General features: G+C 43.6%; 1 protein-coding gene across 2 annotated transcripts in view; it reads left to right on the forward strand.

Moving 5' to 3' along the window:
- STK24 (serine/threonine kinase 24) overlaps nt 1-16,850 on the forward strand; it is a 92,404-nt gene that overhangs the window by 45,005 nt on the left and 30,549 nt on the right. The window contains exons 3-6 of one of the 2 annotated variants that reach the window (XM_075336724.1): nt 9,060-9,098; nt 10,757-10,813; nt 11,374-11,482; nt 15,215-15,372. In XM_075336724.1, coding sequence (XP_075192839.1) covers nt 9,060-9,098; nt 10,757-10,813; nt 11,374-11,482; nt 15,215-15,372 — 363 coding nt within the window. The remainder of the gene's footprint in view (nt 1-9,059; nt 9,099-10,756; nt 10,814-11,373; nt 11,483-15,214; nt 15,373-16,850) is intronic. The other variant, XM_075336725.1, reaches the window with a different exon arrangement.

Below are 16,850 nucleotides of genomic sequence, written 5' to 3' on the forward strand. Positions count from 1 at the left end.
TTATAAGCTGTTATAGTATCTGCCATTACTACCTCTTGTGGTAGTGTATTCCACAGTCTGACCGCTCTAACTGTAAAGAACCCTTTCCTATTTGGGTGTCGGAATCGCTTTTCTTCCACTCGCAGTGAGTGCCCCCTGGTCCTTAGTACTGTCTTTGGAAGAAATAAGTCATGTGCCAGTCCTTTATATTGACCACACATGTATTTATACATATAAATGAGATCTCCTCTGAGACGTCTTTTTTCTAAGCTAAACATATCTAACTTTTTCAACCTGTCATCATATGGGAGGCCTTCCATTCCTTGTAATAGTCTAGTTGCCCGCCTTTGAACTGACTCTAACTTCTGAATGTCCTTTTTAAAATGTGGAGCCCAAAACTGGATCCCGTATTCCAGATGTGGCCTTACAAGTGATTTATAGAGGGGTAACAATACGTTGGGATCACGGGATCTAATCTCTCTTTTTATACACCCTAAAATCTTGTTTGCTTTAGCAGCTGCTGCTTGACATTGAGTGCAGCTGCTCAGTTGTTTTCAGTTTATTTGCATGCAGGGATCTTCCCTCTCAGTTGCTTAGCTGGAAAGCTCCCTGCAACTATGTTTGGAGTATTGCTCCTATAAATCCATGTGTTTGTGGCTTCTTGAATTTGTAATAGTTCCTGCTTTCTGTTCATTGGTATGACTAGCGCCTGGTATAGGACGGAGTGAGGGCTTTTTTGTACTATCAGGTTGTTGGATTTTTGCAGGGTTTTTCTCTGGCCACCATCAGTCTCTTTCCTGTCCTGTCCTATTTAGTCAGTAGGGCCTCACCTTTCGCTAATCCTATCATCTATCTGTGTATTGTGTTTTCCTATATCACGGCAGTCTTTGAATGTGGGATGCTAGCTATTCTTTATCTATTTTCTGAGGCAGAGAGTTATTCATCTTTCCTTCCTTTAGGATAGCTAGTTCTTCGGCTGGGTTCGCGGTGCACAGGATGTTAGTTCACCCCTCGGCTACTTCTAGTTGTGATGGTTAGTAAGGGGATGGCGGCCAGATTAGTTGCCAATGCTCTTGTCACCTTTTTTACCAATGATTTATGGTTGTCTTCCATGGTTCCGGATTATAACATAAGACATATTTTCAGTTTCACACTTTTTTAAGTATTTCATTCCACATGTTTTAATTCATAGTTTTGATGCCTTCAATCCGAATCTACAATTTTTAGAGTCATGAAAATAAAGAAAACTTTGAATGAGGAGGTGTGTCCAAACTTTTGGTCTGTACTGTATATGCCGTAAACTGGCATATTTTCCATTCTCTAGTAAAAAAAAAAAGGCATGGCATAGATGAACAGTATTTTTGTGGAAAAAAAGTACATTTTTGGTTCACATTTAAATGTTGTAAGGTTTTGTAACTCACCTGTAAAATAAAAAAGCTCATTATGTACACCCCTAGATGAAATTCTTGACTGGGTCTAGTTTCTAAATTGGGGTCACTAGTGGGTTTTTGTTTGTTTTTTTGCATGTCATGAGATCTGCAAATTCCATGTGGCATTCACAATCTATTCCAGACAAACGTACGCTCCAAAAATCAAATAGCGCTTTTTCCTTTCCAAGTCTTAGAATATGCCCAAACAGCACTTGTTGACCACATACAAGGTATCTATGCATTTGGCATAAATTGCCTAACAAATTATGGGGTCTGTTTTCTCTTATTTATTCATTGTGAAAATTTGGGGCTGAAGTTAAATTTTAGCTGAAAAAATTGAAATTTTTGTTTTCACATCCATATTTTGAAAAGTTCTGTGAAGCACCTATGGTTCGAAGTGTTGAATACACCACTAGATAACTTCCTTGATGTGTCTAGTTTTCCAAAATGGGGTCACTTGGGGGTTTTCCTGCTGCCCTTAGGGGCTCTGCAAATGTGGCATGGTGCCCGCAACCTATTTCTGCCAAATTTGTGTTCCAAAATTCAAATGGCGCTCCTTCCCTTCAGAGCACGGACGTTGCTCAAACAGTTTTCTGCCCACATGTGGGGTATTGACTTGCTGAGAAGAAACTGGGTAAATATTTGTGGGGTCAATTTTTTCCGTTTTTGTAAAAGTGAAAAAATTTAGGCTTTAAACATTTTAGAGGAGAATTTGTTTTTTTTTTTTTTCTTCATTTCATGTTGCATTAACCCCTTCATGCCATGGCCATTTTATGTTTTTTCGCTTTAGTTTTTTCCTCTCCTTGCGAGAGCCATAACTTTTTTTTTTATTTTTCTGTAAATATAGTCTCGTGAAGGCTTTTTTTTTTTTTTTTTTTTTTTTTTTATTTCTATGGTAACAAATGTTACATCACCTGAAAGCCTTATGTGTCTAATATGTCTTCAAAATTTTGTGTTTGATGCTCATGGCAACAGTGTTCTACGCACGTGGGAAAACAAAATGGCACAGTCTGTGATATCCACAGCAACTGAAAGCAGAGGAGTGATAACATTTTTGTTTCTGCAAGGAAAGTCGGTGCAGGACAGTCATTGGTAGATCAATGCCCTTCATATTCCACAGTTAATAACTGGGTTGCCAAATTTAAAACTGGCCACTTCAGCACCAATGATGAGGAACGTCCTGGTGGACCGAGAGTGGTTGTTGTTCCGGAGATCGTCGATGCTGTGCACAACCTCATACTGGAGAATGGACAAATTTCAGCTAAAGAAATAGCAGACGTCATGTGAATTTCCCGTGAACGTGTTTGTTTCATTATCTATAAACATTTGGACATGAGGAAGCTATCTGCAAAGTAGGTCCCCAAATGTTTGACAACAAATCAGACAGACAAGAGTAAAAACGTCCCGGTCCATTAGTCAGCATTTCTGGACTGATAAGAACTTCCTGGATTGACTGGTCACTATGGATAAGATCTGGACTTATTTGTATGACCCTGAAAACAAGCAGTCAAGAGTGGAGACACAGTGGTTCTCCTCAGCCAAAGAAGTTCAGGGTGCAAAAATCAGCCACTAAGGTGATGGCGTATGTGTTCTGGGATAAGGAGGGCGTGCTGTTTGTGGACTACCTTCAAAAGGGTTCAACCATCAATGCAAGGTATTACATTGAACTTTGGGACCAATTGAAGGCAGCTCTGAAGGCCAAAAGGTGCGGCAAGCTGTCCAAAGGAATCTTATTCCTGCAAGACAACGCCTCCGCTCACACTGCACAAGCGACCATGGCAGAGGTGGGCTTCCAGCTGGTTGACCATCCACTGTATTCACCAGATCTAACACCCTCCGTCTATGATCTGTTTTCAAACCTGAAGAAACACCTCAAGGGTACCAAATTTCACACTATTTCTGATGCTATGGCTGCTACGGATGCCTGGTTTGAGGCACAACCGAAATCCTTATTTTTTGCTAGACTTCCAGAACTTTGAATACCAATGTAAGAAGTGTGTTGACATCAGTGGAGAGTATGTGGAATAAATGTAAAGTTTCATCATCCTATCTTGTTTCTCTTTGGGTATTGCCAAAGACTTATCAGTAGCCTCTCATATTGTACTGAAAAACGAGAAAAAAATAAATCCAAGTTTTTTGTGAAATTGCAAAAAAAGTTCAATTTCACAATTTGATTGTTTTTTTTTTTTTTGTTTGTTTTTTTTTATTTAATTTGTTAATTTTATGGTAAACTTGACCTGCTAATGTGATTTCCCAGGTCAGTATGAGATCTGTAAAGTTTTCACTTTTTGCCCTGAGCTGACTTTTTACTGACACCATTTCTGCATAGAAAAATGTTTTGATTACCTTTTACTGTATTGTTTTGCAGTGTTGTCGCAGCCAAAAAGTAATTCTGGCGGTTTTAATTTTCTTTAATGCTATCTACAGGTTGGATTAATTTATTTTATATGTTGATAGATTGGACATTTCTGAATACAGCATTACTAAATATTATATAATTGTATTTTTTTATTTTCAATTGGGCAAAAGAGGAGTGATATGAACTTTGTTTTTTGTTGTGTGTTTTGTTTTGTTTTTTTTTTTATCTTTTTTTTTTTTCATATTTCATTTATTTTTATATTTTCTCCTTTTTACTCTTCACTCTTATTATTAGACCACTTAGGGGACTTGAAGGTGCGATTGACTGATCGTTTCTGCTATTCAGAGAAATGAATCAGTACTACTCTGTATAGCACAAATCATGATCTCCCATGAATGCTGACTTGCAGTTGGCATTCACAAGAGAACCGTAAATGATACATGAGTTATCAGCTGACTCTAGGCTGTCATTACAACCCATCGGCACCCCGCGATCCCGTCCCTAAGGCGCCTATAGAAGCAGGGAATGATGTGCCCAAATGCCGGCACAAGTTAAATTCCTCTGTCAATCTCTCTAACAGTGGGTTTTAACTGGTTAATAGCCATGAACGGGATCCACTCGCGTCTGTTAGAGACACGTGATGGCTGATTAAACCAGCTGTTGTGCAGGGAAAGATGCAGGCTCGGCGTGCGATCCCACATTAAAATCAGGGACATGACATATGGCGTAAATATACATCATATAACGTGAAGGGGTTAATTCCTGCGTAGCACCTGAAGGGTTAATAATTTTCCTGACAGCAATTTTGCAGTATTTGAGGGATGTGATTTTTAAAATGTAACTTTTGGGAGTTTCCAATATATAGGCCCCTCACATCCCATTTAAATCTGAATCTGTCCCTCAAGAAACAGGTTTTGTTGAAAAAAAAAAAAAATAGGAAATTGCTGCCAAAACCAAGACCAGTCTCCAATCTCCCCTTCATCTCTAAACTCTTGGAGAGCCTGGTCTACTCTCGCCTCACCCGCTACCTTTCCACTCACTCTTCTAGATCCTTTACAGTCTGGCTTCCGCCTTTTACACTCAATGGAAACTGCCCTTGTCAAAGTGACCAATGACCTATTGACAGCAAAATGTAACGGTGACCACTCTCTGCTTATTCTTCTTGACCTTTCTGCTGCCTTCGACACTGTTGACCACAGTCTCCTTCTCTCTATGCTCCATTCTATCGGCCTAAAGGACACTGTGCTCTCCTGGTCCTCTTCCTATCTTTCTGGCCGTTCATTCAGTGTATCATTTGCTAGCTCCACATCTTCTCCTCTCGCTCTCACTGTTGGGGTCCCTCAAGGTTCAATCCTTGGCCCTCTTCTTTTCTCCCTCTACACTGCCCCAATTGGACAGACCATCAGCAGTTTTGGCTTTCAGTACCATCTTTATGCTGATGACACACAGCTATACACCTCATCCCCTGAGCTCACCCCCGCTGTACTACAGAACACAAGTGACTGCCTGACTGCAGTTTGCAATGTCATGTCTGCTCTCTATCTGAAACTTAACCTTTCCAAAACTGAACGTCTTCTTTACCTCCATCCTCCAACCTTCCTAAACCTGACATCTCCCTCTCTGTGTGTGGCACAACGATAAGTCCTAGGCAGCAGGCCCGCTGTCTGGGTGTTATACTTGACACTGATCTCTCCTTCACCTCCCACATACAATCTCTTGCCCGCTCCTGCCGCTTGCACCTCAAGAACATCTCTAGAATCCACCCTTTTCTCACTATGGAAACGACAAAAACCCTCACCGTGGCCCTGATCCACTCTCGCCTTAACTACTGTAACTCTCTATTAATTGGTCTCCCCCTAACTAGACTCTCTCCTCTACAGGTCATCCTTAATGCAGCAGCCAGGGTCACCTATCTGGCTAACCGCTACTTGGATGCCTCTGCTCTCTACCAGTCATTGCACTGGCTGCCCATATATCACAGGATCCAATTCAAACTGCTTGTTCTCATCCACAAAGCTCTCCACAGTGCGGCACCCCCCTACATCTCCACCCTCCTCTCTGTCTATCACCCCACCCGTTCTCTACGCTCTGCAAGCGACTTTCGACTAACATCCACACTAATTTGAACCTCCCACTCCCGGATTCAAGACTTCTTCCGAGCTGCACCAACCCTCTGGAACGCTCTACCCCAAGAAGTTAGGACAAATCACAACTTACTCAGTTTCAGACGCACCCTCAAGACGCATCTTTTTAGGGCGGCCTATCACACTCCCTAATCAGATTCGATTCACATAGTCCCTCTACAACTTCTCACAACATAACTCCACATCAAACTCCATGGCACCCAAAGGCATCTCAAGGCTCGGGCCCACTGGTCGAGGAAACCACTATCTAGCCCCCATTTCCGTGAGATGGCTGGATTGTCATTGTAAATAAGCACTTGTACCTTGCCCCTCCCCCCCATCTCATTGTAGATTGTAAGCTCTCACGAGCAGGGTTGTTTTTTCTTTTTTTTTTCCCCTCTAAATATTGTATTTCTATAACTTACTTGTTTGTATATGATCCTCCTGAATTGTAAAGCGCTGCGGAATATGTTGGCGCTATAGAAATAAAGATTATTATTATTAATTATTTTGTACAGAACGTCTGACTAACTGATTTGCTGATGTAAAAATTGAAAGTTTGAATACTGCAAAATTTTTGTTAAAATACTGATGTTTTCCCAAAAAATATCTGCCTAAATTTCCCACTAACGTGTCACTAAAAAAACATTCTCAGAATCACTGGAAATCATTAAAGTATTCCAGTTATTACCACATAAAGGGACACTGGTCAGATTTCCAAAATTTGACCTGCTTATTAAAGGGAACTGGTCATGTCATGTTTTTTTGTTTTTGTTTTTTCTTCATAGTAGACAGCTTAATATGTGTTTTTAAATGAGAGAATGTGCATCAGTAACCTGGTTTAAAAAAACAAACAAACAACTTGGGTGACTGCAGTACTTATTTGTTTTCAGTCACGGGTGGAGCTTTTGCAGGGTTCAGTCACTTAAAGGGAACCTGTCATCAGAAATTTAGCTATAAACCTAAAATTTTCCCCCTCTGCAGCTCCTGGGCTGCATTCTAGCAGGGTTCCTGTACTTTTTGTGGCCCCTTTTAAACCAAATTAAATACTTTATAAACTTGTACCTTTTGCTATGTAAATTTTGTAAATCGTCCATGGGGGCGGGCTCTCTGCTGACCGTTGCTGTTCCTCCAGCAGATTTGCGACTGTAGCGGCACTGTGTGCACGTGTGACCGCTGGTGACATTTTGCGCAGGCATGAGGTTATGGGTGGCACTGTGAGTGTCATCAGCAAGTGCCGCCCATAACCTCGTGACCGCACTTTTCCCCTCTTCCTCCAGCGTTCTGCGTAAGCGCTTGCTCTTTCCCATCTTGGCCTGTTGCAGGGTAAGATGGGAAGGAGGTGACGTCAGGTCATTTGGCCGGCGAGCGCTTGCACAGAACGCTGGAGGCAGTGGGGGAAAGCCCGTCCACGAGATTATGGGCGGGCACTTGCGATGCAATCACAGCGCCGCCCATAATCTCGTGCTTGTGACACATGTCACCAGCGATCCTGGCGTGGGCGGCACCTCGGGCGCAGTGGATGGCGTCCTGATGGATGAAAGGTACAAGTTTATAAAGTATTTAATTTGGTTTAAAAGGTGCCACAAAAAGTACAGGAACATTGCTAGAATGCAGCCCAGGAGCTGCAGACGGGGAACCTTTTAGGTTTATAGCTAAATTTCTGATGACAGGTTCCCTTTAAGTTCAGGCATGACTCTTTATTTAAAAAAAAAAATAAAAAAAAAACTTAATGAAGAATATCAGCTCCCAGCAGAGGGGAATTGTCCTGTATTCTTTATTCTGCCATAGTGCTATTTTTCGACCTTTTGTAGGTCTTTCTCAAGCATACAAACATGGTGTCACCAAACAGGTTTAAATAGTGTTGTTACAGGGGTAGATCCAATCCTTTTTGATTAGCTCTATTTCTGTAGCGACACTATTTACTCCCATATTGTAATTGATTACACCATAGGTCCTTCATATCACTTCTGTGCTGAGCTCTGCCCATAACGATCACATGGTTGGGACATTACCACAGGTCCTGCAGTGATCAGCATTGGAGAAGTGGTGGTGCAGGACCTGTGCTGATGTCCTGTCACCACAGGTCTTGCACTGCCACTTATCTTTTGCTGATAACCACAGGTCTGTCACCATCCCTTCGCTGTTGAGCTCTGTCCACTACGATCACATGGACGTGACATCACCACAGGTTCTGCACCACCACTTCTCCTTTGCTGTTGGTGGTGGCGCAGGACCTGTGATGATGTCACGTCTATGTGACCGTAGTGCAGAGCTCAACAGCGAAGTGATGGTGACGGACCTGTTGTGTAATCAACTACAATGCATGTGGTGTGAATAAGTTAAATCATGCCTGAACTTGAGTGACAGTGGCTGAACCCTGCAAAAGCTCCGCCCCTATGACTGAAACCGAGGATATGTACTGCATTCACCTGAGCATACAAAAGTCAATTGTACTAGGGACAATTGGAGCATTGGTGCTGGAGTGGTAGGGTAAAATAGATGAGAAATATGAGATTTCTTATTCCTTGAGAGGTAAGGTGTAATTGGAACATGACTTAGGTCATTATTATCACAGGCACTATTACAATGACAGATCCACCATTCACCACAGGTGATAGTCACAACTCTCCTGTTCTTCCCAGCACAAGGATCTCTGCTCAGGTCACAGAGTATGTTTATAGAACCGGCCTATAGCGGACAGTGGACATCTCCAGACTAACAGTCCTATGATGGATGTGACTAGAGAATAGATTAAAAAAAAATAATCGTAAATTACAACCAGATTAGCGAAAAACAGGTGAGATCTTAACCTTTTAAAGCTTCATAAGTAATATTCAACCCTACATCTTCTACACTTTTAGTTGATCAATGAGTCCTTCATTTCATCCACTTGTGCAAAATCAATAGTGAATGCTTCCAAGAAAAGTATCAATTTTTCCATGACCACAGTTTGTTTCGCATCCACTCTTGTGTTAGCTGATCAAGTACGCAAGTGTGAAATGAAACTGAAACAAAGTTAATATATTGATATACTTGAGGTTATTTCACTACTGTAATCCCCTAGTGTAATAAAGTGGGTGAGGTCTGTGGTAGTAACCTGCCCTATAATTTATAGGCCCCTGAACAAGCATTGTATCAAACTTTTTTTTTTTTTTCTCAACCTAGGTACTCATTGACTCCTTGAATAATGCTACAGATACACAGGTACCAACGTAACAAGTAGCCAAGGCACAATACTGAGATCAGATTCAAGGCATGAGCTAGTGTAAAGCGGAGTATTCTTGGAGAAGATTTTCCTTAAGGCGCTCCAGGCTGTGATACCAGTGATCTCACGCAGAAACTCCTAAAACTGTGTACTGGGTCAGCACCTTGAAGTCAGCCCTGTGTACAAAACATGATTCATCTTTAGATTATTGCTTTCTACACTTAAGCTAAGACATCCAACAATGAAGGACATCTTAAAAGACCATAACTTATGATGTTGCTGTACTATCCAAAGGCCTGCCAGTCAGTGGAGAGATTTATGGTCCTGCTTCTTATTTGTAGTATAATTTACCCCAATTTCTGGCACGATTAAAGGCCCCGTCACACTAAGCAACATCGCTAGCAACATCGCTGGTAACGAACAACTTTTGTGACGTTGCTAGCGATGTTGCTGTGTGTGACATCCAGCAACAACCTGGCCCCTGCTGTGAGGTCGTTGGTTGTTGCTGAATGTCCTGGGCCATTATTTAGTTGTTGCTGTCCTGCTGTGAAGCACAGATCGCTGTGTGTGACAGCGAGACAGCAACAACTAAATGTGCAGGCAGCAGGAGCCGGCTTCTGCTGAGGCTGGTAACTAATGTAAACATCGGGTAACCAAGAAGCCCTGTCCTTGGTTACCCGATATTTACCTTTGATACCAGACTCCTCCGCTCTCACTGCCTGTGCTGCCGGCTCCTGCTCTCTGCACATTTAGCTGCAGCACACATCAGGCAATTAACCCGATGTGTGCTGTAACTAGGTGAGCAAGGAGCCAGCGCTAAGCATTGTGCGCTGCTCCCTGCTCTCTGCACATTTAGCTGCAGCACACATCAGGCAATTAACCCGATGTGTGCTGTAACTAGGAGAGCAAGGAGCCAGCGCTAAGCATTGTGCGCTGCTCCCTGCTCTGTGCACATTTAGCTGCAGCACACATCAGGCAATTAACCCGATGTGTGCTGTAACTAGGAGAGCAAGGAGCCAGCGCTAAGCATTGTGCGCTGCTCCCTGCTCTGTGCACATTTAGCTGCAGCACACATCGGGTTAATTAACCTGATGTGTGCTGTAACTAGGAGACTGGGGGCTGGTCACTGGTTGCTGGTGAGCTCACCAGCAACTCGTGTAGCCACGCTCCAGCGATCCCTGCCAGGTCAGGTTGCTGGTGGGATCGCTGGAGCGTCGCAGTGTGACAGCTCACCAGCAACCTCCTAGCAACTTACCAGCGATCCCTATCGTTGTTGGGATCGCTGGTAAGTTGCTTAGTGTGACTGGACCTTTATAGTGACGTTGTCTGACCGATATGGTCCATCCACTTCTACTAAGCTCATCTGCACATGGTACTCTTCTAAAAGGTAGAAGAGAAAGAGGGAAAAAAGTTATTGCCCACATTTGCTGTGCCACAAATTAGATCTGTTTATATGCAAAGTCTGAATGATGATTTCCCCACCAATGTGTTTTCTGTATGTTTTTGCTATGCAAGATGCTAAACTTATAAAGAATTTTTGAAAACGTTGTTGTAATACAGGAACAGTACTAAATATTACAAGGGACAGTCCTGCTCTCTGAGGTCCCATCCACTCGTTTACTCACTAATATATCTTACCTTTTGTTTATTTCACTAGGATACAAAATTATGGATCATTATGGAGTATCTCGGGGGAGGATCGGCTTTGGATCTGGTAGGTATATTTACTAAGGTATCGTTTTACCTATAAAATAAGACCAGTTTAGGCTGTGTCCTATTATAGCATTTCGCTACAGTCATGGTTTACAAAACATAATTTTCAAGCTCAACCTGCATTAAATAAAAAAAAGAGAAGCTGCAGCTGATTGCACAATTTAGATAATTGGATGACATCTAAAATGGAATAAATTCCTGCAGCAAATGTATAAATAGACATCCCGGGTAATTAATCATTGTCTGCTGAATGTTCTTGCTGCAAAATGATTTGGGGAGAACATTTTTCCGAATCTTGTATACATGGGATCGTGTTCTGCTGACCCTGTCACTTATTGTGACTTCACTATAGGTCTTAATTGAAAGTAAATGGCATCTCCCCAGTTGCTGTAATTTGGGTACTTTTGATATCCGATTTGTTAATTACTCTTGCTAATTTAGTCTCTTGTTGGCTTCCTTGCAAATCCTCATCCATTTTTCGTCATCTGACTTGAGTATTGTAAATGAGACTTTGTAATGGCTTGTGTTGTAATACATATGGGATTAATTGTTTCCTGGCAGCTGGAACCTGGTCAAATGGATGAAACACAGATTGCTACAATACTAAGGGAAATATTAAAAGGACTTGATTATTTGCATTCAGAGAAGAAGATTCACAGAGACATTAAAGGTGAGCATGTCACTGGGTGACTATACCACTATATTCTAGATAAGTAGTAAGTATTGTGATCCGTATTTTGTGTCCCCACATTTGCTATGGATCACAGTCTGGTTACTTTTCAAATATTAAGGCTATGTGCGCACGTGTACGCTCTGCACCGCACACAAAAGGTCCGCTTCAGAGCGCAGCTGAAAAGCTCCGTTCTGAAGCGCCTGGTGCCTGCAGAATTTGTGCTCTCTGCCTGCTGCCTCTCCCTATAGACAGCATGCAAAGCGCACGAAAGAAGTGACATGTCACTTCTTAGAACGCACGCTTCGGGCAGCAGCCGAATCGCTGCGTTCTAATACGCCACGTGCGCACGGCTCCTGCACAATCTTCATAGATTGTGCTGGGGACACAGGACGCATGCAGTTACGCTGCAGTGCAGAACGCAGCGTAACTGCATGCAATACGCACACGTGCGTACATAGCCTAATTGCTACCATACTAAATCTTCGTAAATAAATCTTGCATGGAATTTTTTTTAAATGTATTTTTTCATCTTCTTAAAGGAAACCGGTCACATGTGAAAACGCTATTAAAGTGCAGATATGGGGTTAATTTTCAGGTTAATAGCATTGTGAACCTGCCTGGTGCTTGCACATTCAATCCCGCTACCAGAACGAAATTAACTTTATTTTCCCCCGTCAACTTTCTGGTTTTAGTCACTAGAGCAGCGCTAGCGCGGGTTCAGTTACTACTCTTGTATAGAGCGTCAGCTGTAACCGCTCCCCCCGCACTGACTGACAGACGCTCTGCATTAGATCACACTGGTAGAGAAAAGGAAAAAATAGTTTTCAGCCTACCGTAATGCCTGTGATATGGATTCAATTGTGATGCACGGATAACACCAGGATTGGGGTTCCCAGGATACAGCAACAGCAAAAATAGTAGATAGATTCCAGCACCAATTAGGATACCATCCAAAAATTATGTAAAAAAATAGAAAATTCTTTATTGGATCTTCTTGTTAAAAATATGAACACACAATTTAAAAGTCCATAAATAACACCTGATGCGCTTCTGATCTAAAGATAAGATCCTTACTCATTAGATCACACTGTCAGTGCACTTTCCATACACAGAGCAGTGACTGAACCCGCAGCGGTGCCGCCCTCGTGACTGAAAGATGAACGTTTCCAGGTGTATAAAGTTAATTTCCTCCTGGCAACTGGATTCAATGTACAGGCATCGGGCAGGTTCAGAATGCTATTAACCTGCAGAATCACACCATACCTGTAGATTAATAGCGTTTTCTCTTTAAGGCTGGGGTCACACTAGCGTATATACTCTCATGCGAGAGAATTTGATCAAGTATGTTATTGGCACGCATCTCAGACTGTGATCAGAGTGTAATCATCAGTGTCAGCTTAGTGTCATCTGATTCTCTGGCATGAGACAATCCTAGCACATGTGAGGAGAAGATGAAGAACAAAATGTCATCTAAGTGCTGTCTGATGATTTCCACGCACCCATAAGCTTGAATTGTTTGATTTTTTTATTTTTTTTCGCTTTAGAAAAAAACCACTGGTGTGCACTTCCCCATAGTATGACATTGGTCTAAGGCAGGCTTTGCACGTTGCGACATCGCAAGCCGATGCTGCGATGTCGCACGCGATAGTCCCCGCCCCCGTCACACATGCGATATCTTGTGATAGCTGGCGTAGCGAAAATTATCGCTACGGCAGCTTCACATGCACTCACCTGCCCTGCGACCGTGGCTCTGGCCGGCGACCCGCCTCCTTCCTAAGGGGGCGGGTGGTGTGGCGTCATAGCGACGTCACAAAGCAGGCGGCCAATAGCGCGGAGGGGCGGAGATGAGCAGGATGTAAACATCCCGCCCACCTCCTTCCTTCTGCATAGCCGCCGGCAGGTAAGGAGATGTTCCTCGCTCCTGCGGCTTCACACACAGCGATGTGTGCTGCCGCAGGAACGAGGAACAACATCGTACCTGTCGCTGCATCGGCATTATGGAAATGTTGGAGCCTGTACCGATTATACGATAACGATGCTTTTGCGCTCGTTCATCGTATCATCTAGGATTTACACACTATGACATCGCAAGTGACGCCGGATGTGCGTCACTTTCTATTTTTCTATTTAACCCCCACCGACATCGCACCTGCGATGTCGTAGTGTGCAAAGCCGCCCTAAGTGTTATCTGATACAATATTGGATAGCACTAGTCCATGTTACTCGCTTGTATGAGCGAGCCCTAAATGTGAGCAGATGATTGGAGGTCCGGTTCCTGAGACCCCCACTGATTGCTCAAAAACTCCTGTGAAGTATGCAGCTCGATTTTAATTGAAACCCACAGCTCCTGCCTGAGCGCACGCACAGAGTTTGGTAAGTATTCAGAAGAAAGCCTAGACTACGAAGCCTGTGCTCTCTTTTGATCTGTACTCCCCTCCATGTGCACGCTAAGGCAAGAGTCGTGTGTTCCGGTCTCCTAAATTGTGCACTTCACTGGGGTTTTTTGAGTGATCGGTGGCGATCTCAAGACCGGAACCCTTATTAAACTGCTTGCAATTAAGAAAATGAAAAAATGTATATATGTCATAAAAAAATGTATCAAAGGTTTAGTTACTTTTTAAATATCGGCAGAAAGGTAGTAAATAAATATGGTTTAGAATTAAACTATCAAATTCAAGTCTCCATCTATGTATTATATACAGTATATCTCTCATTGGTTCTTTTAGAGTATTGTCATTTCAGAAATTCAGAGCAGAAGAGTATATTTACTAGATATGCAATCAATAATTGATATACTATAGGTCCCACCTAGCTCAAGGGTCTCCTATCCACCAGAGAGCAGAGGTGACCTGCCAAATTCTCCTCATTTTCTTTTATGGGAATGTTGCTCTGCTAATTTTGGAACTCCTTATCATTGAATATAGATGGGCACACATGGTCTTCCACCTCTCCAAATACAGCGGCCACGAGACCCTGTCGTCGTACTAGATAAGGTATCCCATCTGTGACATGCCCCTGTCACCTGGATATGCCATTTCTCTAAGGGTACTTTCACACATCCGGATTTTTGCTCTGCGGCACAATACGGCGTTCTGCAGAAAAACCGCAACCGGCTTTTGTAACGCCGATTGCGTTTTTTTTTTGCATTGACTTACATTAGTGCCGCATTGTGCCGCAGGGGCTTGCGTTCGGTCCGGTTTTTGCCGCATGCGGCAGATGTAGCCGATGCGGCGGCCGGATCGAACGTTCCCTGCAACGTTTTTTGCTCCGGCAAAAAACACCGCATCGCGCCGCATCCGGCCGCTGCGGCGCATTTTTCAATGCATCCCTATGGAGGCCGGATGCGGCGCGATGCGGAAAAAAAACGCATCCGGTCGCCGCATGCGGTATTTTCCACTGCGCATGCTCAGTAGCATGCCGCAACCGGAAAAAAACGGACCGGCCGCATGTAAAAACTTATGCAAAGGATGCGGTGTTTTCACCGCATCCGTTGCATAGTTTTCACAGCCGGATTGAGCCGCAGGGCTCAAACCGGATGTGTGAAAGTAGCCTAAGATGAGAATACCCCAATAACCCTTCTGATATAACCACAAACTTTATTGTCCTATCAGTACAGATATAGGGGTGTATCTTGCGTATATGAACGGTGCTATGTAGAGTAGAGGTTTTTAGCTTTAAAAACCACTGTTTGCCATGGAGATATAAGTGTTTTTATTTATTTTTGTCCAGCTGCCAATGTGTTATTATCTGAACATGGAGAGGTTAAGTTGGCGGATTTTGGTGTAGCTGGGCAATTGACTGATACTCAGATAAAAAGGAATACTTTTGTTGGCACGCCATTCTGGATGGCCCCAGAGGTCATAAAACAGTCGGCATATGATTCCAAGGTAAGGAGAAAGGGTTACTGTCCTTGTTTTTCTTGTGTCTAATGTTAATTAAAGATCACATGTAATATAATGAATAATGAATCACTGTCTGTACACAAAGAACTTGTGTTTCCAACTAAGAGTTGAGATACTTGTGTTCTGTGGCAAAGTCTTCATGAATATTGATGATGGGACACACAGGAACACAGCAAACCTGTAAAACAACTTCTGTATTGCGCTCAGCTCCATCGAAGGATTTCAGTATTGTAGTATTAGAGACAAACCAAGATTTCCCATTCTTCACACTCAGTTTGGAGCACAGACAGCGGGTTGTATTCAGCAATACTCACTATTGATGTTTTGTGTACATGTTTCAATCCTAAAAATAAAATTCCTTTCTCGCCTTTTCATTGGGGGACACAGACAGTGGGTAGTATGATGTCTCCAGGGAGGCGTGACACTAGATTTGCAAAAGTGTCAGCTCCTCCCCCCACAGGATATACCCTAGGCAGGAAACTAGCTCAGTTTTTTCTAGTGTCAGCAGGGAGGCTGACATGTCTGGACTGAGCTCCACCAGAGGTGCCTCAGGCCAGCTTATTTTGTTTTTATTTTTACTTTTTATTTTGTTTTCTTTTTCTTATTCATGCTATTTTTGATAGGGGCAATACCAGGGTGCCTTGCCACCCCCGTTCCCCCAGTGTACGGGCAGAGGAAACCTGGCGTGCACAAAGCCGTCAGTCTTCCCTCGCGCCCAAGTGGTCGGGTCTGCGTACCCCTCCAGGCTCCCTGGAAGCACCTCACACCAAGGTAGCTCCAGAGGGCTGAGCAGAGCCGAGGACCTGCTTCAGCCTTGAGCCGAAGATGCGTCCCTGAGATCCTCGCATCCATCACCGACGCGTCTTCAGACTGAGCCAGGAGCAGGTAGGGAGACGACGAGTCATCTGTCCCCTGCATCCAAACCGCCGCCTGGAAAGGCATCGGTGGGTCGATGCAGGCCATGATCCCGGGGAGCATCATTAATTTAGCCCCCGGCTTCGGCCTGCATTCTAGCAACACCCCCTCTCACTGCTCTGGAAGCCGCTCTCTCACTCAGGAGCAGCTCCTTTCTGATTGGTCTCAGGGCTGGGACTAAGCGTGATGGCCAATCAGCCTCCAGGGGCCGTCTCTCTCCTCCATGCTGCCAGGAATACTGGACGCCATTTTCCACGTGGGGAGCAGACTCGGGTGAGATCGCCTCCTTTGCTCTGCACTTCTGCAGCACTATATACCGCTCTGCTCAGCGTTATATCGCTGTCTCTCTAGCGGTGTGTGCCTGCTGGCTAGCGGTGTATATCAGCTATTAGCGGTATATACTGGCTCTGCCTGCAGGTATATGCCGGCTGTTTTGACAGTGTATGCCATTTTGCTACGGTATATACCGGCTCTGCATAGCAGTCACTTTATAATACTGCTAGTGGCTCCTCACTCATATAACTCTACCCCTATAGGGCTGTAGGACT

The sequence above is a fragment of the Anomaloglossus baeobatrachus genome, chromosome 2, assembly GCF_048569485.1.
Source record: "Anomaloglossus baeobatrachus isolate aAnoBae1 chromosome 2, aAnoBae1.hap1, whole genome shotgun sequence".
Classification (NCBI taxonomy): Eukaryota; Metazoa; Chordata; class Amphibia; order Anura; family Aromobatidae; genus Anomaloglossus; species Anomaloglossus baeobatrachus.